General features: G+C 39.3%; 1 protein-coding gene across 1 annotated transcript in view; it reads right to left on the bottom strand.

The window, feature by feature from the left end:
* Positions 1-26259, bottom strand: part of DNER (delta/notch like EGF repeat containing) — a 366185-nt gene that overhangs the window by 138959 nt on the left and 200967 nt on the right. The window contains exon 6 of the mRNA XM_010370769.2: positions 17546-17699. Coding sequence (XP_010369071.2) covers positions 17546-17699 — 154 coding nt within the window. The remainder of the gene's footprint in view (positions 1-17545; positions 17700-26259) is intronic.

Below are 26259 nucleotides of genomic sequence, written 5' to 3'. Positions count from 1 at the left end.
GTCTGACAGCCTTCCTTCATTCCACCTCTACTTTCTCTGTCCCCTTTAGTTCAAACTGACAGTGTCATTGATGGTAAAATCCCATCTCAATTCCTGACTTCTGCTGAGATTGCTGATTAAACCCATGAATCATATCCATGATCTCTTTATCAAATGGTTCCTCAGCCATAACCTTAAGTATTTTCTTCAGAAAACTTTCCCATTTTTTGTAATATAGACAGACAGAATTTTCCAAATCTTCAAGTTCTGATCCATTTTGGCTTAACAATTTCCTTTTCAATTCATCTTTCTCCTTTTACATTTTACTTGAGTATTCAAGAGGATCCAGCCTTTCTACACTTTGCTTGGAAATCTATTCAGCTATATATATAATTTCATCACTAACAAATTCTATCTTTCACAAAATACTAGAATGTAGCTCAGTCAAGGTTTTTGCCACTTTATAATAGAACCAATAGGAGAGATATATAAAGAGATTTATTATAAGGCATTGGTTCATATGATTATGGAGGCTGAGAATTCCCCATATCTATAGTCAGCAAGCTGGAGACTAAGGAAAACCAATGATGCAATACCAGTCTGAGTCTAAAGACCTAAGAACCAGGAGAGATGGTGTAAGTTGCTGTCTGAAAGCTAGCAGGCTTGAGACCCTAGAAGGGTCAATGTTTTCACTGAAGTTGGAAGGCAAGAGAAGACCAATGTCCCAGTTCAAGGCAGTCAGGCAGGAGGAATTCCCTCTTACTCAGCCTGTCTGTTCTACTCAGGTCCTCAAGCTAGGCCCACCCACATTAGGAAGGGTAATATTACTTACTTAGTCTACCAATTCAAATGTTAATCTTATCTAGAGACATCCTCATAGACACACCCAGAATAATGTTTGACCAAACGTCTGGGCACCCTCTGGCCCAGTCAAGTTCACACATAAAGCAAACCATCACAGAGACCTTTCTTTGATTCTGTTCCTCATATTAATTTTTCCACTAAACTTATTTTTAGAGCAATCTGTATTTGCTGCTCACTCGTTCTCACATCATGCCTACCTCCTGTTCAGCTCATCACTGCCAACCAGTTTCACCTGGTGGGAGGTTGAGGTAGGTGGTCAGTGTAATAACTTATTGGCCACATGTAGACTATGAGGATGTGACAGCTCTAGTCACAGTATTGCCCTACAGAGTGTTTGGTACCTCTTAGTTACTCTTCTTGCTCCTGTCCTTATAGTCTTTTAAAGAGACCTCAAAGCTTCTGATGTAACTTATGTCAGGTTAATGTAATGTAATGGAAAACCACCAGTGGCTTGAAAAACTTTGTTACTAAGTTTAATAACCTCCTCTTAGATTTTCTTGCAGTAATTGATGCTGTTGACAATCCCTTTCTTTCTGAAAGTATTGTGAGAAAGTGTCAAGAAAAATATCAATTACACTTCATTAAAATTTTCCTTTCAAAACAGAAACTTTACTGATCAAAATCTGTAATCCATTTCATATTGCGAAAACATGTATATGACTTCATTAAAATTTATAAGTTAAAACATCACCTCCTGCTTCCAAGCAATTATATTAAGAATCAAAATGAGAACTAAAAGAGAAACTATAAACAAAAAGAGAGTAGTAAGTCCTTACTTATCAATAATTATTTTGAATGTACATGGATTCATTTTCCAGACGGAAGACATAGAGTGGATGCATGAATTTTTTTAAGTCCTAATTATATGCTGCCTACAAGAGACTCACTTCACTTTTAAGGATACACATAGATTCAAAGGAAGGGAATGTAAGAAGACATTCCATGCAAGTGGAAACCAAAAGAGAGCAGGGATAGCTATACTTAAATAAAATAAAATAGAATTTAAGTCAAAAACTGTAAAAAGAGGCAAAGATGGTCATTATATAATGACAAAGGGGTCAATTCAATAAGAGGATATAACAATTATAAGTATATATGTACCCAACTTCAGAGCCCCTACATATATAAGGCAAATATTAATATATCTGAAGGAACAGTTAGACTGCAACACAATAGCAGAGGACTTCAATACCCCATTTTCAAAAATAAACAAGACTATCCAGACAGAAAATCAATAAGAAAACACCAGAGCAGGACTGTACTTCAGGCCAAATGGACCTAACAGCTATATACAGAGCATTCCACCCAACAGCAGCAGCATATACATTCTTCTCAAGCCACATGGAGCATTCTCCATAACAGATCATATGTTAGGGTACAAGACAAGTCTACCAAATTTAAGAAGATTGAAATGGCATCAATAATATTTTCATATTACAATGATATGAAAGTAGAAACTAATAACAGGAGGAATTTTAGAAAATTTACAAATACATGAAAATTAAGCAACATGCTCTTGAACAACCAGTAAGTCGAAGAAAAAAATCAAAAGAAAAATGTAAAAATATCTTGAAACAAACAAAAATGGAAACACAACATACCAAAACTGACAGGATACAGTTAAAGCAGTTCTAAGAGGAAAGGATGTAACAATACATAACTACATCAATAAAGAAGAAAGATCTCAAATAAACAACCCAATGTTACATCTAAAGAAGCAAAGAACAAACTAAGCCCAAAGTTAATTTAAGGAAGGAGATAATGAAGATCTGATCAGAAATAAATAAAATAGAAACTAGAAAAACAATAGGAAAAAAAATCAACAAAACTAATGGTTTTTTTTTTTTAAGATAAACAAAGTCAACAAAACTTTAGCTAGACTAACAAAGTAAAAGAGAAGACTTAACTAAATAAAAGCAGAAATGAAAGAGGGGACATTACAACTGATACCACAGAGATACAAAGGATTTGTTGTATTATAATTACTCTAACACGATAACCAATAATACACCAACAAATTGGATAACCAAGAACAAATACATAAATTTCTAGAAACATACAATCTATCAGGACTGAATCATGAAGAAATATAAAATGTGAACAGACCAAGAATGAGTAAAAGAGTAAGCCAATAATAAAAAAGTCTCCCATCAAAGAAAAATTCAAGAACTGATGGCTTCACCACCAAATTGTATTAGTTATTTAAAGAACTAATATCAGTTTTTCTCAAACTCTTCCAAAATATGGAAGAGAAGGCCAGCGTTACCCTGATACCAAAGCCAGATAAGGACATTATGACAAAAGAAAATTACAGGTCAATATCCCTGATGAACACAGAAGCAAAAATTCTCAAACACTAGCAAACTGAATTTAATAGAATCGTTCACACAATCGAGTGGGATTTATCCATGGGATGCAAGGAAGTATCAACATACGCAAATCAATAAATAAGATATATTACTTTAAAATAATGAAGGGCAAAAACCACATCATCATCTCAATAGATGCAGAAAAAGCATTTGACCAAACTTAGCATTCTTTCATGATTAAAAACTCTTAACAAACTAGGTATAGAAGGAATGTACCTCAACACAATAAAGGCCATATATGACAAGCCCAAATCTAACATCATACTCAGTAGTAAACAGTTGAAAGATTTTCCTCTGAGATCAGAAACGAGTGGCCACTCTCACCACTTCTATTGAACATATAATTTAATATACTAGCCAGAGCAATTAGGCAAGAAAAAGAAATAAAAGGCATCCAAATCAGAAGGGAAGAAGTTAGACTGTTTGCTGATGACATGACCTTATATATAGAAATTATTTAAAACCCCACAAAAGGACTGCCACAATTAATAAATGAGTTCAGTAAATGTGCAGGATACGAAATCAACATACAAAATGTGGTAGCATTTCTGTACACTAACAATGACCTACCTAAAAAATAAATGAAGTAAACAGTTTTCTTTATAGTAACTACAAAATAAAATACTTAGAAATACATTAAACCAAGTAGGGGAAATATTTGTAAATTTAAAACTATAAAATTCTGATTAAAAAAATTGAAGAAGACAAAAATACATGGAAAGATATCCTGTGTTCATGGACGGGAAGAGTTAATATTGTTAAAATATCCATTTTATCTAAAGCAATCTACAGATTCAATGAAATTCCTACAAAAATTCCAGTGACATTTTCCACAGAAATTTTTTTAAAAATCTAAAATTTGTATGGAACCACGAAAGACTCCAAATAGCTAACATCAATCTTGAGTGGAAAGAGCAAAGCAGGAGATTATACTACCTGATTTCAAAATATACTACAAAACTATAGCAATCAAAACAGCATGGTGCTGGCATGAAAACAGATGCACACTAATGGAACACAACAGAGAGCTTACAAATAAATCTATGCTTTTACAGTCACTTGATTTTCAACAATGATGCCAAGAACATAAAATGGGGAATGGGGCCGGGTGCAGTGGTTCACACCTGTAATCCCAGCACTTTGGGAGGCCGAGGCAGGCAGATCACCTGAGGTCAGGAGTTTGAGACCAGCCTGGCCAATATGGTGAAACCCTGTCTCTACTAAAAACACAAAAATTAACTGGGCATGGTGGTAGGTGCCTGTAGTCCCAGCTACTCAGGAGTCTGAGGCAGAAGAATCACTTGAACCCAGAAGGTGGAGGTTGCAGTGAGCTGAGATCATGCCACTGCACTCCAGCCTGGGCAACACAGCAAGACTTTGTCTCAAAAAAAAAAAAAAAAGGAAATTTAAAAATGGGGAACAGATAGTCTCTAAAATAAATGGTGGTGGGAAAACTGGACATCCAAATGCAGAAGAATGAAAATGGACTCTGATCTCACGTCACATGTAAAACATCAATTCAAAAATACTTAAATATCAGATCTGAAACTGTTAAACAGAAAAAAAAAAAAGAAGAGCTCTATGACATTGGTCTGTGCAATGATTCTTTTGCAGATAACCCCAAAAGCACAGGCAACAAAAGCAAAAATAGACAAATGGGATTACATCAAACTAAAAAGCTTCTGCATGGCAAAAGAAGCAATCAGTGGAGTGAAAATACAACATACAGAATAAGAGAAAATACTTGCAAACCATACGTCTGATAAATAATTGCTATTCTAAATATATAAGGTATTCAAACAACTCAATAGCAATAAAACAAATGAGCCAATTTTAAAAACGCGCAAAAAACCTGAACAAACTTACTTTTTTTTCTCCCTCTATCTCCCAGGCTGGAGTGCAGTGGCACAATCTCGGCTCACTGCAAACTCTGCCTCCCAGGTTCAAGCGATTCTCCTGCCTCAGCCTCCTAAGTAGCTGGGACTACAGGAGTGTGCCACCATGCCCAACTAATTTTTTGTATTTTTCGTAGAGACCAAGTTTCACCGTGTTAGCCAGGATGGTCTTGATCTCCTGCCCTCATGATCTGCCCTTCTCGGCTTCTCAAAGTGCTAGGATTACAGGCGTGAGCCACCATGCCCAGCCCTGAATAGACTTTCTAAAGAAAGACATACAAATGGCCAAAAAGTATATGAAAAAAGGGTCCACATCACTGATCATCAGGGAAGTGTAAATTAAAACCAGCGGTGAGATATCAAGTCACACCTGTCAGAATGGCTAATATCGAAAAGACGAAAGATAATCCGTGTTGGTGAGGATGTGGAGAAAAGGGGACTCTGGGACACTGTTGGGAATGCAAATTAGTGTAACTATTATGAAAAACTGTATTTAGGTTCCTCAGAAAACTAAAATAGAACTACTGTATGATGCGACAATCGCACTACTGGATATATAGCCAAAGGAATTGAAATCATTATTTCGAGGTGATATTTGCACTATCACATTCATTGTAGCATTATTTACAAATAGTCAAGACATGGATTCAGTCTAAGTGCCCATCCACAGGTGAGTGAATAAAGAAAATGTGGTGTACATATACACAATAAAATACTACTTGGCCTTTTTTTTTTTAATTTCCATAGGTTTTCGGGGAACAGACTGTGTATGGTCACATGAGTAAGTTATTTAGTGGTGATACGTAAGATTTTGATGCACCTATCACCCGAGCAGTATACACTGTACCTAATTTGCAGTCTTTTATCCCTCACACCCCTCGCACCCTTTCCGCCGAGTCCCCAAAGTCCATTATATCATTCTTATGCCTTTGCATCCTCATAGCTTAGCTCCCACTTATGAGTGAGAACATATGATGTTTGGTTTTCAAAAGAAGAAAATTCTGTCATCTGCAACAACATGAATCAACCTGGAGGACACTGTGCTAAGGGAAACAAGCCAGACACAGAAGGACCAATGCTGTGTGATACCACCTATATGATGAATCTAAAATAGGCAAACTCAGAGAAGTAGAGAGAATGGTGATTATCAGGAGGGTGGAAGGAGGGGAGGACAAGATCGGAGAGATTTAAAAGAGTACCTAGGTTGGTCAAAGGATACAAAATCTCAGGAGGAATGCTTCCAGAGATCTATTGTATAGTCACAATGTATTATATCCTTAAAAATTGCTAAGAAAGTAGATTTTAAGTGTTCTCACTACAAAGAAATGATAAGCATGTGAGTTTAAAAAAAAAAAAGGAAAAGAAAGAAAACTAAAGAAAAATGTTTATTACTTAAACAACTCAAAACCCAATCTGCCATATTTATGCATTTCTAGATTCCCGATAACTAAAAAAAAAAATTTCTTGTACTGACACTTGACGTAGAAATTAAAGCAAAAATATCAAAAATAATAACAAATTTGGAGGTGCAGATTCTTTGCTGAAAATATTTTCCGTTACCAAGAAACGTTCTCCTCTCAAGAGAAATAAGCATTGCGTCAAGACAACAATGCTCCTGTGAAGACTTTGTTGAGAGTTTTTGTTCTCTGGTGACAACAACACAGTTTGAATTAATTCATTCATCAAACAAAATAATTTTGCATGATCAAACTTGTAATAATCAGAGCACAGTGGGATACATTTTCAAAAAGAAGAAACACTCCCCTCTGTATGAAGGTTTTTGTGTATGTATCTGGTGCTTCAGAGGTTAATTAATCGATATTAATTAATTATAAATAGTTAATCCACAAAGAAAATGCAGTTTTCCTATGGAAAAATAATTGGTTCAAGGATGTCCAGCAGCTTGCAGTTGACCAACAAGGAGCGGCCTGGCTTACAGACAGTAGTTGCAAAGTGAATGGACAATATCCTGTTTGGAAAGCTGCTGCTTTGATCAAAGAAGGTAAAAATTGATCTTCTCAGTGGGCTAAATTGCACGCTGTTTTTCTAGGAGTAATGGAAGAACTAACAGCGGTGGAAGCCCCTGTGTTTGGGTTTTTACTGACTCACTGGGCAGTGACCAATGGCCTGGCCATACACTCAGGCAAGAGGGCAAGTGGAAACCTGTCCTATCAAAAAGAAGCCCATATGGACCATGGCCTTATGAGGATTTGAGGGGTGCATTAAAGTAGAACCTGTCAGTGTCCATCAGAAGAACTCCCTTCCAGGTTAAGAAGGTGACTGGAATCAACAAACAGATATCTATGGGTGCTCCCGTGAGGTGCTCACCTGAGTCCATGAAAGGGGTGGATACGGGATACAGGGGCACTGCAGCAGCGCAGAGACGGGATCAATCTAGACACATTCCTCTTGCACCCTCCTTGAGCACATAATGCCAAAACTGTACTGTTTGTCAATGAGAGAGACAGAGACTGCTGATGGCTATAGGGCAGATTCTCTGTGGGGAAAGAAGGTCCTGAACATAGCTGGTGAGTGGGACTGACACTGGCAGACTGGGGAGCTACAAATAGGTCTTAACGGGAATAGACACTGACTCTGGACTGGGCTTTGTTTACCCCACGGAAGATGAACACACTCAGAGTGCCATCACAAAACAAAAAACAAGAAACAGAAGATATTACATGGATTTAGATGGTTATCATTTTTTCAGACCAGCGAACACACTGTACAGCCCGCAATGTCCAACGATGGGTAGACATATCCTCCTCACAGTGATAGTTTGATCGAGAAATAGGACAGGTATTTGAAACAATGGTTTCTGAAACAGGGAGAAGGCAGGCAGAGCTGGCTTACCTGGCTTCGTAGCTGTGTGCTCACACTGAATATGAATGGGATTAATGGGGTGTCCCCGTTAGATTATTTTTTCTCCGGCTGATCTTGGGGAGAGGGGATGGGGAGAATGCTGGTATGATTAAGCAATTCTTGCCAAGGTAGAGAGTACACTGGTATAACAACTATAATTTTTTCTTTCTTTCCCAAGTTACCCCCCAAATAATTATTTTTTCTCCTCTACTTGATACAATGGTCCTTGTGCTAGGGCTGCAACTGCAAGTACTGGAAGCAGGGATGATTTCTAAACAGAAAACTGTAACTATGCTTTTAAACCTTATGTCAGAATTCCTAAGAACCTAATGGGGGTCAGTTATGCTTTGACCCCAACTGGCAAAACTGGGGCGAAGAGTGAATACAGCTATATTGCCTGGGTGGTAAAAATGGCTCACTAGTTCAGAGCCTACGTAACCTTACCCTACATGAATGGGAATAGACTGAGGGGAGGCCCTTGCTAGATTAGCATTGTTACCAGCAGTCTGGACCAGCACGGTGACCAAACCTAATGTCCCTTCCAGAGGTGGAAAAGTTGAGTAAAAATAAACAACAAATAGAAAAAAAAGGAGAAACAGTAGCCAAGGGTAAAGGAATAAATAAATGGGAGGTACTATCATCTCGAAAGAGTCTCAGAGCAAGAGATGACATTGTTTCAGCTCAATTATAACAGATGCCTTAAAGGGTACAACACATGTGTGCCAAGACCACTCCTGCTTTTGGAACCCAATGAGATAAAAAGGAAACCTGCAAACCCAGTGGCCACAGCTTGGGAGATATTCATGCAGTATGATAGACTGGAGTGATAACTAATGACTGAAAAGGATTCCAGTACTGTGGAGGTATCTTTTGAGTTATATATATTTTTTGTTGTTTGACTGTTTGTTTTGAGACAGCATCTCACTCTGTTACCTGGCTTGAAGTATAGTAGCACTATCTCAGCTCACTGCAACCTCTACCTCCTGGGCTCAAGCAATCCTCCCATCACAGCCTCCCGAGTAGCTGGTACTACAGACAAACACCACCATGCCCAGCTAACTTTTGGATTGTTTGTAGAGATGGGGTTTTGCCATGTTGCCCAGGCTGGTCTCAAACTCCTGGGTTCAAGTGATCTGCCCACCTCGGCCTCCCAAAGTGCTGAGATTACAGGCATGTACTACTGTGCCCAGCTGAGTTGTGTATTCTTTTGATGTAACTGATCCGTGTTTGAAAACCAGGAGATGGCTTGTGGTGATGTGTGTGTGCGCATGTGTGTTGCACGCACACATGAGTGTACACACACCCAGTCACATACATATATCGATGCCCTACGCATCTCTTCATCTATATCCTTTGTAATATTATTTATTTATTTATTTATTTATTTATTTATTTATTTATTTATTTATTTATTTTGAGATGGAGTCTCACTCTGTTGCCCAGGCTGGAGTGCAGTGGTGTGATCTTGGCTCACTGCAACCTCCGCCTCCTGGGTTCAAGCGATTCTCCTGCCTCAGCCTCCCAAGTAACTAGGATTACAGACACCAGCCACCATGCCCGGCTAATTTTTGTATTTTTAGTAGAGAGGGGGTTTCACCATGTTGACCAGGCTAGTCTCAAACTCCTGATTTCAGTTGATCTGTTTGCCTCGGCCTCCCAAAGGGCTAGGATTACAGGCGTGAGCCACCATGCCCGGCCCTGTAATATCCTTTAGAATAAAGTGAACAACAAAAAAAGATATTCAGAACTAAACTCATTAGTAAACTCCCCTTTAAGCATCAGCCCCCCTTTTTTAGACAAAATTACCTAATATTTATTTTATTATAATGAGATCTTTTGACATGAAAATGCTGAAGGAATTACATCATCTTAAATCATGCATTTGTGACAGGAAAGTACTCAGCACACCACATAGTTGCAAACACGGAAAAACAGTATAATAAGAGGATCAATAATCCTGCAGAAGGACCTGGGTTCAAATCCCAGCCCCAACAGTTACTGGTTCTTGCACCTGGCATGGCATGGACAAGACATGTTCCCCATGTTGTTTCCTCTTCCTAGTCAGTGACTTTAGGCAATAAGGGCCTGAATTCTGGCAAATGGCATGTGGTGGAAGGGACAGCAGATGCTACTAGGCACTGCCCTAAGAACATTACATAGGACTCTCCAGCTGTCCCTTTGCCTTCAGCAGCAACTGTGAAGGCCACCTCTTGAGGATGATATCTTCACAACGTGAAGGGACCCGGAACCCTGAGTCACTGCCTAGAGGCTAAGTGCCCTCATCAGACTATGACATAAGAAAAATTAACCTTGGCTTGGAAGCCACTGAGGCTTGAGGATTATGCGCTGCTGCAGTGTGTGTGTGTGTGTGTGTGTGTGTGTGTGTGTGTGTGTGTGTGTGTGTGTGTTGGCTGCAATAAAAAAAGCAGCACTAGAAGCTAAGCTAAAAGAGAGAGAAACCTATGGGAATGGGGGTTCCTGCAGGGAACTGGAACTGGCAAAGAAGAAACCTTCTTAAGGAAACTCAAGAACAAGTCATCAGATAGATGAGCAAAGAGGGAGTTGTGATGCCAAGATAACATTTCCCAAATCTCTTCTACCCTGATCAAGATTTGTGCTAAAGCATAAAAAAGAGCAGAGCTGGGGGTTGGGGGGGGGGGCGTCCCCTGGACCCATCTCTGTGAAAATGCAATGAAGAAAACTAGCTGGGAGTCAGAGAGACCCTGATAGAGACAGGGTCGACTTTTGGGCAAAGTGGAAGGTGAGACAGATGACAGGAGAGCTACAGATTCAAGGAGAGCAGAAATGTATTATTTTAAATTGCTGCTGCGGTTCTATGGCTGCCTTAAAATTATATTAAACAAGAAAGATCTTTCACATGCACGGATTTTTCTCACACATGGAAAACTAACTCTAAGCAAATTACACGTTTCAAGAACCTCAGAAAATAAAATAATATGATGTAAATGCCAATGTAAAAAAATATTATTTTTGAAACTTGTTTAAACTGTGACCAATGCACAAAGGCTCCTATATCTAGTTTCATATTATTTCATGAAAATGGGAGTTTTCAATCTGCAATATTCAGAAAATGGTAGAGCTATTGTCAGAAAGCAGCTTCCTTAAACCAGAATTTGCTATTATTTACAAGTGTGGGGCTATAAAACAGTTTTGTTGTTTTAATAGAAGACATAAAAGATGGCTGTTTTGTGAATCAAGATCAATTTGCCATCTCTTGGGTTCCAGCACAATTCTGATGAATTTACCAGCAACGACCAAACTGTTTTGGAGCTGTATTAGTCAGGTCTCATGCTGCTATGAAGAAATACCCAAAACTGGGTAATTTATAAAGGAAAGAGGTTTAATTGACTCACAGTTCCACAGGGCTGGGGAGGCCTCAAGAAACTTATAATTATGGTGGAAAAGTAAGCAAACATGTCCTTCTTTACATGGTGGCAGGAAAGAGAAGACTGAGAACTGAGCAAAACCATTATAAAACCACCAAATCTTGTAATGACTTACTATCACAAGAACAACACAGGGGAAACTGCCCCATGAGTTAATTATCTCCACCTCGTCCCACCCTTGACACATGGGGATTATTACAATTCAAGGTGAGATTTGGCTGGGGACACAGAGCCAAACCATACCAGGAGTCTAAGCACAATTATCAAAGTTCATATACTTGTAGTAAAACAATGCTGTGGTCTTGATGTCAACTGAAAGTCAAAGTATTACAATCACGTATTGCTTAATGATGGGGATACGTTCTAAGGAATGTGTCGTTAGGTGATTTCATCATTTTGTTAATACAATGGAATGTACTTACACAAACCTAGATGATACAGCCTACTACACACCTAGGCTATACAGGATAGCCTATTGCTCCTGGGCTACAAATCTGTACATGTTATTATACTGAATACTGTAGGCAATTGCAACACAATGATAGGTATTTGTGTGTCTAAACATATCTAAACATACAAAAGTTACCATTAAAACACAGCATTGTAATCTTACGGCACATCATTGTTTATGCATGTCTAAACATAGAAAAGTTACCATCAAAATATAGCATTGTAATCTTATGGCACACCATTGTTTATGTAGTCCATCATTGACCGTCAGTATGTGGTCCATCATGGTGGCAGTACGTGACTATACTTCTATTATTGTTACTATTGTTAGTAGAAGGCCCAAGGAGATTCCTATATGCCTACGTGTGCTATAATGTGATATTAGCATTGGAGACATTAAATCACCTTAGATGGTAACAGTAAAATTCTTTTTCCTATTAAAAAGCAAAAATAATTAATTACGTTTCTGGAAATTGCAAATCAATGGTTCAACTATGACAGTGCAGAAATGCTGAGAAGATAATAGGCACAATTTAAAATACACAGCTATTTAGTTATTCCAAATTCTGTCTGTAGCTTTGAAGAAATAGGGACACATCATAAAGTATCATATACTATGTATTTATAGAAATGGTGTATTTCTGAAGATTAAAAATAAAATTATAAAATAGGAAATTGGATCCATATTTCATACTACATATATATATAGTATATCAAATTCATATTGATTAAAGACTTTGGTATAAAACAAAAATTGTAGATGCTTAGTGGAAAACACAGGTTAATATCCTTTAGATCTTCATGAAGGGAAACATTTTCTTAAATTGGACATAAATGTATTAACCAGAAAAGTAAAGTTTGAAAACTATAAGGTCTATTCCCCAAAAGAGCCCTTGAAGTCAAAAGACAAGTTACAAGCTTGAAGAACATATTTACAATTTGTATAACAAATTATTAGTATCAAAAATAAAGAATTCTAACAAATCAAGAAGAGTGTGCATACACACGCAGATAATGGCAAATAAACATATGAAGAGGAGGTCAGCATTATTAGTGTTCAGCAGACTACAGCAGCCATAATGAGTTACCTTTTTATACCTATCCAGCTGGCAAGCATTAAAAATTCTGACACTACCAAATGCTGAAGAAGATGTGAGTCTACAAACTCACTTATATACTGCACATGTAAGTAGATATTAGTGCAACACTTGGAAAAAAACCGTTTAATATGACATCCTATAATTGGTCAATTATATATTTTATGTTCCACAATTTTACTTCCAGGTATATACCTTAAAAACCTCAAGCACATACACAACAGAAGACATACAAGAATGCGTATCTGTCCCTGTTCACAGATTCAAATTTTATATGGCAGTCAACTCCAACACTATGGATGTCTTAGTAATGATAGTATTAAGTGAAAAAGTAAGTACCAGAGAATTGCATGCATGATACCATAACATGAATCATGCATGATACCATTTTTATAAATTTTAAAAGAATTAAAAATAAATGTTTCTATAAAAACATGTAAATATTCAAATGATTGAAAAGGAAAACAGGCCGGGTGCAGTGGCTCACGCCTGTAATCTCAGCACTTTGGGAGGCCGAGGTGGGCAGATCAAGAAGTCAGGAGATCCAGACCATCCTGGCTACCACGGTGAAACCCTGTCTCTACTAAAAATACAAAAAAATTAGCCGGGTGTGGTGGCGGGCAACTGTAGTCCCAGCTACTCAGGAGGCTGAGGCAGGAGAATGGCATGAACCCAGGAGGTAGAGCTTGCAGTGAGCCAAGATCATGCCACTGCAATCCAGCCTGGGCAACAGAGTGAGACTCCATCTCCAAAAACAAAAATATAAACAAAAGAAAAGAAAACAAGAACTGATCAACTCAAGATTCAGGGTGGTTGTTATCTCTGGAGGGAAAGGAGAGGTAAAGGGATGAACAAAGGAGGAGGCTATCAGGTTAGTTTTCAGAAACAGCCTCTGTTTTTGGTGGTGGTTTCACTGGTGCTTAGTAAATATGTAAAAACAGGCTATACATGAACAAGATCGGAGAGTACCACAAACCAAGTATTATCATCAATTCAATTCTGTGCATATAAAATCCTTTTTTAAAAAATGAAGCCTCTTTGAGAACAAACCCAGATAAAATATCAAACCTCCACTTGCCAGCTCTGATTGAGACTATTTGTAAAAGGATCTTCGTTTGTTTAACATTACTTCCAAAAGAGAAATTGCAACCATCTAAAAGATTCATTAATAGAGGAATAGCTTCAAACATCTGCATACATTTATACTCTTTCATTAATTCGTCTCATCAACACATTGACTAAGTGTCCACAATTTGTCAGATGCTGTGGAATACAATCATGAACAAAACTGATCCAGGCCCTGCCCTCATGTGGCTTAACCATCCTTTAAAAAAGGGAAGACAGGCCAGGTGCAGTGGCTCACTCCTGTAATTCCAGGACTTTGGGAGGCCAAGATGGGTGGATCACCTAAGGTCAGGAGTTTGAGACCAGCCTGGCCATCATGGTGAAACCCTGTCTCTACTAAATATACAAAAATTACCCAGGTGTGGTAGCGGGCTCCTGTAATCCCCGCTACTTAGGAGGGCTGAAGCAGGAGAATCACGTGAACCCGGAAAACAGAGGTTGCAGTGAGCCAAGATCATGCCACTGCATTCCAACCCGGGCGACAAAAGCAAGACTCTGTCTCAAAATAAAATAAAATATAAAACAAAAAAGGGAAGACAGGTAGTAATCAAAGAGTCACACACACAAATGTATGCTGAAAACAGACAGCACTGTGAAGGAAGGAACATGGGGCTATAGAAGAGAAAAATGGAGAGAGACTTATCTTGAAGGCTTCAGCCAAGACTTCCCGAGAAAAGAGGCATTTAATAGAGGCCTGAAACAACAGAGATCCGGGAGTAGTTAACTAAGCAAAAAGGAGACAGGGAGGAAGTATTGTCCAAGCACAAGGATGAGAGGGTGGATCCTGTGGCAGATGAGAGGTCAAGCTATTACAGAGGTAAAAGGTCAAGGTGGCTGAAACCAGGGCAAGGGAGACATGGGGGTGAGATAGGGCTGGAAAAGCAGGCAAAAGAGATATCCTGGAACACAATGAGGCCAAGGATTTCAATCTCTGTTCAAAGAGCAATGTGAAAAAGAAGTTTACACAGAAAAGCAACTACATCAGAATCTCACTGGGAAGGGATCCCCTGCTGCCATGTGGAGAATGGAGGGTCTGGGCATGGATGAGACAAAGGCCAATGCTCACTTTGACATGAGAACCCTGGCTCTAGTATGCAGCAGGGTCAAGAATTGTTGGAGGAACAGCAGGAGGCCATCTCAGCAGCACAAGCAAGGGGCAAGGGCCACTGGCCTGAAGGTGTTGGCAGTGGGGCTGCAGAGGGTGAGGATTTGAGAATTCTCTAGGTGGTAAAATGGAGAGCATCGGAGATGGAAAACACACGAAGAGGGTGGGAGAGGGAGGCACCTAGGATGACTTTAGATGTCTGGCTTCTAGAAATGGATGGAACGCTGGAAGACGAGCTGTGTCAGGCTGGGAGCACGATGAGGTCAGCTTGGAGATGACTGAGCTTAGGGTGTCCTGGGACACCTAAATGGAGATGTCATGTAGGTTGTCAAGTAAGTAGGTCTGGAGGGGAGTCTGACCTGGAGATAAAAATCTGGGGACACCACGTAACTGTTAAAACGAATGAGGTGACTCCATATGAACTGACTTGGTACAATGTCTGTGATCTACTGCCAGATACACACTGAAAAAAGGCAAGTTACAGAACAACATGGATCATATTACTTTTTAAAAACATGTAGAAGAATACTTAATCATCTGGCCTGCAAGAGAAATACACACACTCTGACCTACACACAGACACACACACACACACTCACACAATGAAAGAATATACTAAAATATTAACCTATCCCTAGGATTTGATAAAGTTTAGGTGGGAATAGATAAGTGAATGAATTTCACTTTTACAAATTTCGACTTTGTTGGCACCCTTGTTTCTTACAATGCGTACTTAATAACCCCAATGCCCACTTCGTTCCATCCCTTTTTTCACCCTCCAACTCCTACTTTATCCTGAATCCCCACCCAGTGTCAGAAGCTGGCAAGAGAATAGGATGGAAAGAGGAATGATGATGTCAGTTTTGCACATTATTTTATAACAAAACAAGAACAACTTGGTTGGTGTTTGCTTTGAAGATGCACCAAAATAACTGTGTCAAAACACTCCCTGGTAAAATGTCATTCCTGCTCCTGAAGGGTTTGTAATCAAGTTGGCTGAGCAGTAAGTCAATTAAGATGATTGTCAGAGCATGAAGTCTACAGGCACACTGTCCACTGCACTCTCCCTAGAGGCCCTCAGTGTGCTCTGAGGATTTCCAAGTCTCATGTAACATCCAAGAACACACCACATTAATCAAGAAACGTTAAAAACTTCCCATTGTGGAGAATAAGGTAGCAGGAACTTGAACTAAACGAATGTGCATGAACAAAAGGAAGTTAATATAAACAGGAAGAATTGGTGGCTTTTGTGGTTTATCCTGGGTTTTCTTCAGTTACTTAACATAATCACCCTGCACAGTGCCAGTCCACACTCAGTATATACTTGTGGAATTGTTTTTAAAATATCCAAGCCTCTATTGGACCAGGAATATTATTTTTCCAGAACAAAAATGGGGTAATGCTGAAACGGAAGCACTGTAATGGCAGAAAGCCAAGGGACATATTGTGTAGCTCCATGTGAACTTTCTTCTTCCATTCCCTGATTACATAAAGCACAGACTGATAGAACCAAATGAGATCTTGAAACTGCCTTGTTCAACAGCTGGGCAAAGCATTGTTTAACCATCCTTAACTAAGAAGTATATGCTGAAAATGTGGAACCAACTCAAATGCCCATCAATCAATGAGTGGATAAAGAAACAAGTACACACAATGGAATACTACTTAGCCATAAAAAGGGACGAATTAGGCTGGGCAAAGTGTCTCATGCCTGTAATCCCAGCATTTTGGGAGGTGGAGGCAGGTGGATCACCTGAGGTCAGAAGTTCAAGACCAGCCTAGCCAACATGAAGAAACCCCATCTCTACTAAAAACACAAAAATTAGCTGGGTGTGGTGGCGCATGCCTGTAATCCCAGCTACTTGGGAGGCTGAGGCAGGAGAATCGCTGGAGCCCAGGAGGCAGAGGTTGCAGTGAGCCAAGATCACACCATTGCACTCCAGACTGGGAAACAGAGTGAGAATCTGTCTCAAAAAAATAATAATAATAATAATTAATTAATTAATGGCATTCACAGCAACCTGGATGGGACTGGATAATATTACTCTAAGAGAAGTAACTCAGGAATGGAAAACCAAACATTATATGTTCTCACTCATAAATGGGAGCTAAGCTATGAGGATGCAAAGGTATACGAATGATATAATGAACTTTGGGGACTCAGGGGGAAGGGTGAGAAGGGGATGAGGAATGAAAGACCACAAATTGGGCTCAGTGTATACTGGCTTGGGTGATGAGTGCACCGAAACCTCACAAACCGCCACTAAAGCACTTACTCATGTAACCAAATACCACCTGTTTCCCAAAAACCTATGGAAATAAAAAGAGAGAGAGAGAAGTGCATGTTGTACAGATATACACCTAATAACTGAACCATGAGTATATATCGTACCGGGAAGGCAAACACAGGTGAAATTGTTCCCATCTTGCTTTTCATTTGCGTCAATACAGCTCGCATTGTTCTGGCAAGGTTTCCTCTGGCAAGCATCGTATTCTTCACAGAAAGTACCCACGTACTGCTCCTCACAGGTACAGGAAAAAGTTGCCTAAAACACAAAAAAACACAGTGTCTGTTACCTGGCACCTCTCAACAGTGTGCTTTGGCTGTGAGACTCAAAGTTCAAAAGAACCACGTTTTATAATCAGCAATCTAATCAAATCACTTATGTCATAATCTAGTTGAAATCCTAGCTTTAAGAAAAATAGTATGTTTCTTTACAGTCTAATCTCAAACACATTTTTCTATTATTTGTTCATATTTATCCCCATCATTTTCAATCTTCCTAAAATAGAAATGAAATGAACTTGTTTTACACTAAAATTGAAATTTTGCTGACCAGACATGGAAATGGCAATTTTGCTAGAGCAGACAGATTGTGCTACAGCCATTAAATTAGATGTCACTCCAACCAACTAAAATCCTTCAACAGAGATAGCACTTGTAACAAAAATGTCATCAAATGTCCAACCCAGACCATCCTTTCAGAGCACTGAGAAAACGCACCAAATCACTCCTTCAACTGGCCTCCATGTACAGCCATGCAGATGATCTGAGTACAAGGGAAAATAAAAGGAGTATAATTCAAGTAACCATTTTGCATAGCTTATGATATTAACATTATCTTAGTAAAAGACCATAACTCAGACACAGAGAATGGAATTTGACTCGAAGCTTCATGTCTGAGATAGTTGTAAAATACAAACAAAACTGGGTTTCTTTCCCCTTCTTAATGCCAGCCTGGGGGTAGTGGTATGTCTGAAATAAACCACAAATCTGTCCCCAAAGCCTACGCGAAGTAATATAAATCATTACAGAAGATTTTTATGAGGAAGAGAGGAGGAGAGGCAAAGGACAATGACATTAGCACTTCCTACTATTTAAGAAAATCTAAACAAAACAGACAGAAGTCCCTTGCCCAGCTCATCTCCAAGCCCGGCACATGGGGCAGGTGTTCAATCTCTACCATTCCCCAGTCATTGTCCCCTCACCTTCCCTGCCTCTCCCTGCTCTCAGCCTCCTGCTGCTGATCTTAGAGACTCTCTCCTCTTCTCTTCTCCAAGCACTGTCAACTCAGGATCTCCACACAGTACCCCCATAAGTACAACCCACTGCCTGCCTTCCCCTCAAAGAGAAAAGAGTTATCCATTCTTCTCTTTAATAAGTTTTTGTCTCTCAATCAAGTTTCACAGCTCCTGCACATTTCTTGATCAATTTACTCCTGAATATTTATGTTTTTGTAGCTATTGATAATGAGATATCTTCTTCATCCTATTCTTGTTAATACCCATGATACCTGCTAGTAATTATTACTCAGGAATAGAATTCTAGGGTTTTGTTTCCAGTTATCACACTGAGCTTTCAGTACAGGTCAGAGTTTTTAGTTGATTTCCAGGTTTTCTATATGACACAAAACCAAATAATAACAATAAGTTCAGAGCAATTGCAAATAGTAATAGTCATTTTTTCTTTTCCAGTTCTCAAGGTTACATTGGCAGCTCTTCCAGAATAATTTTGACCTTAAAGGGATGTTGGTAGAATTTACCACTAAGTAGATTGTTGGAATGACTGTGAAGTTTTATCAAATGCCATTTTAGCTCCTATAGAAATGATCTATTGTTTTCATCTGTGACCTATTATGACATGAATTCAATATCTAGATTTCCTAGTACTGATTCAACCGTATGCTCCTGGAAGGGACACCCACTGAAGTCATCATGCAAAATGGTTTTAATATGGCTGGCTTCTGTTAGTAGTTACACTTCTACTGCCTTCCATTTCACTCTCCCTTCACCCTCTTTCCCCAACAGTCTTCTTTTTTAAGAAAAAGCTGTCCCTTGCACATGAGATCATGTTTTACACCGCATAGGAGGATGTCCCTCACAACAAGTGACTGAAAAAGAAGTGTGCAGACCCCTCAGAAACCAACCAAGAGGCCAGACAATAGGATATGACATTTAGCTCAACCAAACTGCCAAATGTTATATAGGTGCCTTTCTTCTGTTAACAGAATATGGTTTTTTGGTAAGGGAATATGACAGGTTATTGTAATCCACATAATCAAGTCTCCTTTAGTTTAATAATACATTCTTCAATGATATCTTAGAAGCTAAAGCAATTAGAATTTTTTCTAAAAAAAAATAGCCTTTCTTCTTAAGCTGGAGCTATATTTTCTGGCTTCCACTTCTATCATCTCTCACCTCTTTGTGGTAAATGGAAATTCCCTCTTCATTCTAGCAATAAAATGAGGATCTATCTGTTTTTTCATCATGTTTTGGGTTTTTCCCGTTTGTATTTGTAGCTGGAAGCTAAGAGAAGCTGTCAGAAAGGTTTTTTTTTTTTTTTTTTTTTTTTTAACAGGAAACTCCTTTTTTTAGAACGATCGTCTAAGGGCAATCTTGTCCTTGCTCAGATGCATAAGAGAGTACACATTTGACATGTGCGTGAGTCCTGTTTGGAGCTCTCTGCATCGGAAGATTTGTGGCCACCTTTGAAATGTAAATGCAGTGCACGACCAGTGCATACAGTCCCAAAGCAAGCCTCCAAATCATGACAAATTACTATATGTCATTGGTCTTGGCAGCTGTCCTCTAAAATTTAGTTGGTTTGTATCCAGACATTCCATACTGCAGATAAATTTGCTTGATTATTTGAGGGATACATTTAGCATGTAATTTATCTAGTGCGTTCCATGGAAACTATGCTACTTATGGAAAGAAATTATTAAAAACCCCAAATTAAATATCTTCAAGTTAGCTTTTTTTTTTTTTTTTTGTGAGACAGAGTCTCACTCTGTCACCCAGGTTGGAGTACAGTGGCACGATCTCAGCTCACTGCAACCTCTACCCCCTGGGTGCAAGTGATTCTCACGCTTCAGCCTCCCGAGTAGCTAGGATTATAAGCTCCTGCCACCATGGCCAGTTAATTTTTTATATTTTTAGTAGAGACAGGGTTTCACCATGTTGGCCAGGCTGGTCTCAAACTCCTGATCTCAGGGTTATCCTCCTGCCTCGGCCTCCCAAAGTGCTGGGATTACAGGCATGAGCCACCGCACCCAGCCTCTTCAGGTTAGCTTTGATTGAATTTAGAGATAAAACAGAAGCCGTCCATTTTGTTTTGCTTTATTGCAAGCAGGAAGCTTGAAAGAAACCTGAAGAAGCTGTTGAAACAATTGCTTTTGAGAAAGTAAAACACAAAATTGATTCTTAAATTTTGATTGATAGATGAGGAAGGAGATTAACAAATGTTTAACATATTCATGACCATAAAATTTCAGTTAAATATTTGTATATTCTTGATCATAACATCCATAAAGCTAGATTTCTCCCTATTTTCTAAGAACAAAGAGCTTTCCTATAATATTAAAAAGTTTGTTTTGATAGTTTTAAGACTGTTGACTTGTAAGAGATCATGAATGTTTATTATAGGAAACTACATTAGCACATCTTTTGTGAAAAACTGTGTTTGACCACCAAAGTTTAACTCATTGCCTGTGATATCACTAATCACTAATCTAAGTCCAATTAATTCCACCAGCATAAGGGACAAAATAAACTTACTTAAAATTGGCAGCTTAGCTAAATTACAGAAAGATACTTCCTTGTAAAAGTATTATATAAGTACATGGAAATATACTTTTCAAGTAAAATGAACAGTGACCCTCAGAGATTAATTTAAAAACCCAGTAAAGAATCTCAATTTTCCTCAACAGCTTGGAGTCAAATAAGCCATTTGTACATTGATGAAACGTTCCCAGTCGGTCAGTTGTGGGAAGATGCAGTGCCTTGGGAAGCTGAGGGAAGACGACTGCATGACCCCAGGAATTCGAGGTTGTAGTGAGCTATGATCATGCCACTGCACTCCAGCCTGGGTAACAGAATGGGACACTGTGTCTGGAAAAAAAAAAAAAAAAAGAAAAAGGAAGAAAGAAAGAAAGAAAGAAAGAAAGAAAGAAAGAAAGAAAAAGAAAAGAAAGAAGAAAGAAGAAAGAAAGAAGAAAGAAGAGAGAGGAGAGAAGAAGGAAGAAGGAAAGAAGGAATAATAAGAAGAGGAGAAGGGCATAATTGGGGCCGTAAGGAGGAAGTCCTTCTTCCCCAGTACATCCCTCCTAAAGTACTATAAGATCCAACGCCTCCCGAATCAGAATCCAAACCATCACGACTCGCAAGAAATAAAGAAAAGAAAGAAAGAAAAGGCTGGGTACAGTGGCTCACCCCTCCAATCCCAGCATTTTGGGAGGTCAAGGTGGGTGGATCACAAGGTCAAGAGATCAAGACCATCCTGGCTAACATGGTGAAACCCCGTCTCTACTAAAAATACAAAAAAAAATTAGCTGGGCATGGTGGCATGTGCCTGTAGTCCCACTTCACTCAGGAGGTCGAGGTGGGAGAATCGCTTGAACCCGAGAGGCAGAGGTTGCAGTGAGCCGAGATCACACCACTACACTCCAGCCTGGCAACACAGTGAGACTCCGTCTCAATAAAAAAAGAAAAAAATTAATAAGGAAACTTCTCAGTTAAAAAAAAACAATCACACATGCATTCACTTATTTGTCCTTTCAACAAATGTGTATTAAGCACATACTATGTGCCAGGCACTGTTCTAGGAGCTGAGGGTCACGGAAGTGAACAAGACCTCTCCTGGGGTTTATATTCTAGTAGGGTTGACTGACAATGAACAAAATGAATGAGAAAATGGTATAGTAAATTATAGAAAATGGTATAGTAAATGGCATGGGGAAAAACGGAGACAGGGAATAGAAGTGGAAGGGCTGTTACTGAAGGATACAATTTAAAACAGGATGTACAGAGAAAGTGACAACAGGGCCAGGACTTGCTGGAGGTGCAGAGTGGCCACGGAGGCATCCGAGGAAAGGCATTCCAGGTAAGGGGAACAGTCAGTGCAAAGACTTCAAAGTGGACCATGCCTCACATGCTCAAGAAAGATCCAGAAACCAGTGTGGCTAGAGTATAGCAAATAACAGAGAGAAGAGTGTACCATGAGAGGTCACTGGGTATGCAGTCAAATCACGTGGGATGGTGGTTTTCAACTAGGGACCATATTAGTTCCCAGAAGACATTTGGCAATGTCTTGACATAATTTGTGGTTGTCACAGCTGGGGGCTTGCTACTGGCCTCTGGCGGCTAGAGTTCAGGGGTGCTGCTGAACACCTTACAATGAACAGGGCAGGTCCCACAGCAAGAAACTATCCAGTCCCAAATGTCAGTGGTGCTGAGCTTGAGAAACCCTGATGTAGGCTTTATAGGCTACTGTAAGAACTCTGGCACGGTATAAAATTTTGGAAAAGATAGTTCTTGTGCCAAAACAGACCTGAAAATGCATTGCACATAGTAGTGTTGCTTTATGTTAAATTACCTTGTTTCATTACAATAGTTTGTTTTATTCAGATAACACCCAGACCCTGAAGGTAAGTAATCCCACAGTCATCTCAAAACAGAAGCTGGATAGTTATTTATTCAGGGGAAATTACGTCTGGGTCTTCCATTTTCACATGATGATGTCAGTCCTACCACCTTAGGTGATCTTCCAAGCATGAGAGGTATCTTTACTCAGCACTATACAATAACTGGCTCTTACCAGATGATTTAACCTAAACTGGATATTGTCCAACATGTATTCATTAATTCCATTCATTCAAAACACATGTGTTTTGAACCCTGCCATGTGTCCAGCAATATTGTGCATACTAGAGATGCGGTGAAGGTCGAAAGGACACAGTCCCCATTCTAGTGGAAGAAAAAGACATGTTCCATGTCAGATAACATCCTAGAGGGACAATAAATGTATAGTTTCTTGTCACATTGTGTAAGTGCTATAAAGAAGTGTAAATTGATATGAGCAGACAGAGAGTGACAGTGGGGTGTAAATAGGGCTTTACCACAATCAAAGTCTAGCTGGGAACACCAATGTCTTTGAAGAATTGTACCCAGGTAGAATTCAACCCTTCTTCCACATAGTCAAGCTTTTTACACCCAAATCGAGTCCAACCATCAGAAAACTGAATCTTGGACCATATTCTCTTGTTCCTTTGGCAGAACTGCTTTCACTGAGTTGTTATTTCACCTTACATTCTCAATTAAATATTGAAGAGCCCTATAAGAAACATCCCTGGGTCAGGCGCGGTGGCTCACGTCTGTAATCCCAACACTTTGGGAGGCCAAGGAGGGTGGATCACTTGAGGTCGGGAGTTCGAGACCAGCCTGACCAACATGGAGAAACCCTGTCTCTACTAAAAATACAAAATTAGCCAGGCGTGGTGGTACATGCCTGTAATCCCAGCTACTAGGGAGACTGAGGCAGGAGAATCGCTTGAACCTGGGAGGTAGAGGTTGCGGTGAACCGAGATCGTGCCATTGCACTCCAGCCTGGGCAACAAGAGTGAAACTCTGTCTCAAAAAAAAAAAAAAAGAAAAGAAAAGAAACATCAGAAACATCCCTGTTAAACCTAGTATCACACCCACTATGAGGATATTGTTGAGAACATTATATACCACATATCACTTCGTGCACCATTTACAAACTCTTACCCAAGAAAATTCACTCATTTAAGTGCCACAGTTTTGCTGGTCTTTAGAACTGACGTTTCATCCTCAAGAACGATGCAAATCATGTGATTACTCTTTTTTTTTTTTCTTTTTTATTTGGGCTGCTGTAAGCTCAGGGTCTAGTTGAAGTTTAGCTTTAACAACTATATAGGGCTCTATGACTACATGACTATTTCTCCTTTCTAACTTGCGTATAGACTTCTAATGTATGTATTCCCTGATTCTGACTTTTTTGGCATTTTTCTATTTCAATACTTCATGTAATATAGAGCCAAATATCACAAATAAATCTAAATCCCTAACACAGCACTCAAGGCCCTTGACAGTCTGGCCCCAACCCACCTTTTCAGTCTTATTTTCTGTCATTTTACCTCTCTCAGTAAAGCCTACTTGTTGGTGAAGATATCATTACAGTGAGATAAGTCTTCTCAGCAGCTATATTTCTTGCTTTATGTATCAGAACTTATAATTCTATTTTACTTTTTCCCTTAAAGAACATATACAGAAAATATACTTGTCTTTTTTATATATACCAGTGACATCGGTATGAACATAAAAAGCCCAGCTGACTAGACATTGAATTTCATTGTTTATAAAGCTTGCTTCAGTGAAATTATTGCATTAACCTTCACCACGTCTGTCAGGTGGTTATTACCAGATCTGTCTTAAGAATTGAGAACAGACTCAAAAAAGAGGTCAGGTAAATTATGTCAGGTGTCCCAGCTGGCAAGCAGAAGGTCAAAGCTTGAACTTATATTGTCTAATTCCAAATCCTTTGTCATTCACAGCTTCATACTGTCCCCTCATTACTGTGAAGGCCTCGGGTTCAGAAGATGCGTGTGGTGAGGCCCTTCACCTTAAGGGCATCTGCTAGTTCAAAACTCTAGCTAATGAGTCGATAACTCTCAAATAACCCTGGCAAAAGTGGCATTTTAGTTCTCACTCCAGATTTCTGTGGTTTTTCTACCTCCTCCCTTGCTGTCAGGCTGCCTTCATTAGCTCTACATTACTGACTGTCCCTTTGGTGCACTGATTCTAAGTTCCTGTAATCTGAGACTACTACTGAATTTATTCAAATAAGGTGGCAGGATCCAGTAAAAGCTATCCTATCTGGTGGTTGAAAGTACCTCTTAAACATAAAGCACCTAATCGCTCATGAACAGACCTGGGAACTTCAGGCCATTCACCAGAACTGGAAGCCCTTGATGTCTGGGACTCTAGTTACTCAGACATAATGGATGCTTAGGTGTTCACTGAAATTAGCTGACGTCATAAAAGGCTGTTAGTCAGAAAAAGCAGTAGTCTTGCAGGAGAGTTCTGCAGAGGCACAGGGTCTTCTCCTCCTTCTTCCTTGTCTATCTCCGATATCCTGGGTTTGTTGTAAGAGCATCAGAGTCATTCTTTGAGCACATGTTTATACTAACTAGGATAACTGGAACCAGGATCAGGAGGACAGTCCCAAGCCAAGAGGTGACTAACAGGCCCCTAACTCTGAAAATGAAATGGAGATGATTCAAACCACTCCTTGCTAAAGGACCCTCCAGGCCTAATTTTGATTTCCATCGCGAGCCAGCCTAATTCCAAACAACATCTGGGTTATTCATGGTTAAATGTCCAAACATCTGCTAGGTCAAAACTCTGGCTCATGAGTTGATAATGGTTGAAACTAGGTGACACAGGCGTGGTGGTCTGCCAGTGACTCTATTTTTATATATGTTCGAAAATTTTCCATAATAAAACAAAATTGTTATTTTTATTTTAATAATCTGGCTAAGTACCTAGAAAGCAAAAATAAAACTTGGAAACACTGGAACTCCGTTTGAGCATCCCACATCTGGCTCCTCTCTGTGGAATCCGCCATTGCATCTGCTGCAGGACTGCTGTGGGGAACACTGTGAGCATGTGGCTGAGTCCCTGCATGTGGAGTCCCACTCCAGAGATTTATTTCATATCCAAGTGCCAGGAAAAGCTCTGCGTGCCCTAAGGGACTAACATGTTTTCTCCTTTTGGACAACATAAATCACATAACAGAGCATATTTCCC

Source organism: Rhinopithecus roxellana, chromosome 14 (assembly GCF_007565055.1).
Source record: "Rhinopithecus roxellana isolate Shanxi Qingling chromosome 14, ASM756505v1, whole genome shotgun sequence".
NCBI lineage: Eukaryota > Metazoa > Chordata > Mammalia > Primates > Cercopithecidae > Rhinopithecus > Rhinopithecus roxellana.
The sequence above is the reverse complement of the archived record's forward strand: the minus strand, read 5'-3'. Positions and strand labels throughout refer to the sequence as shown.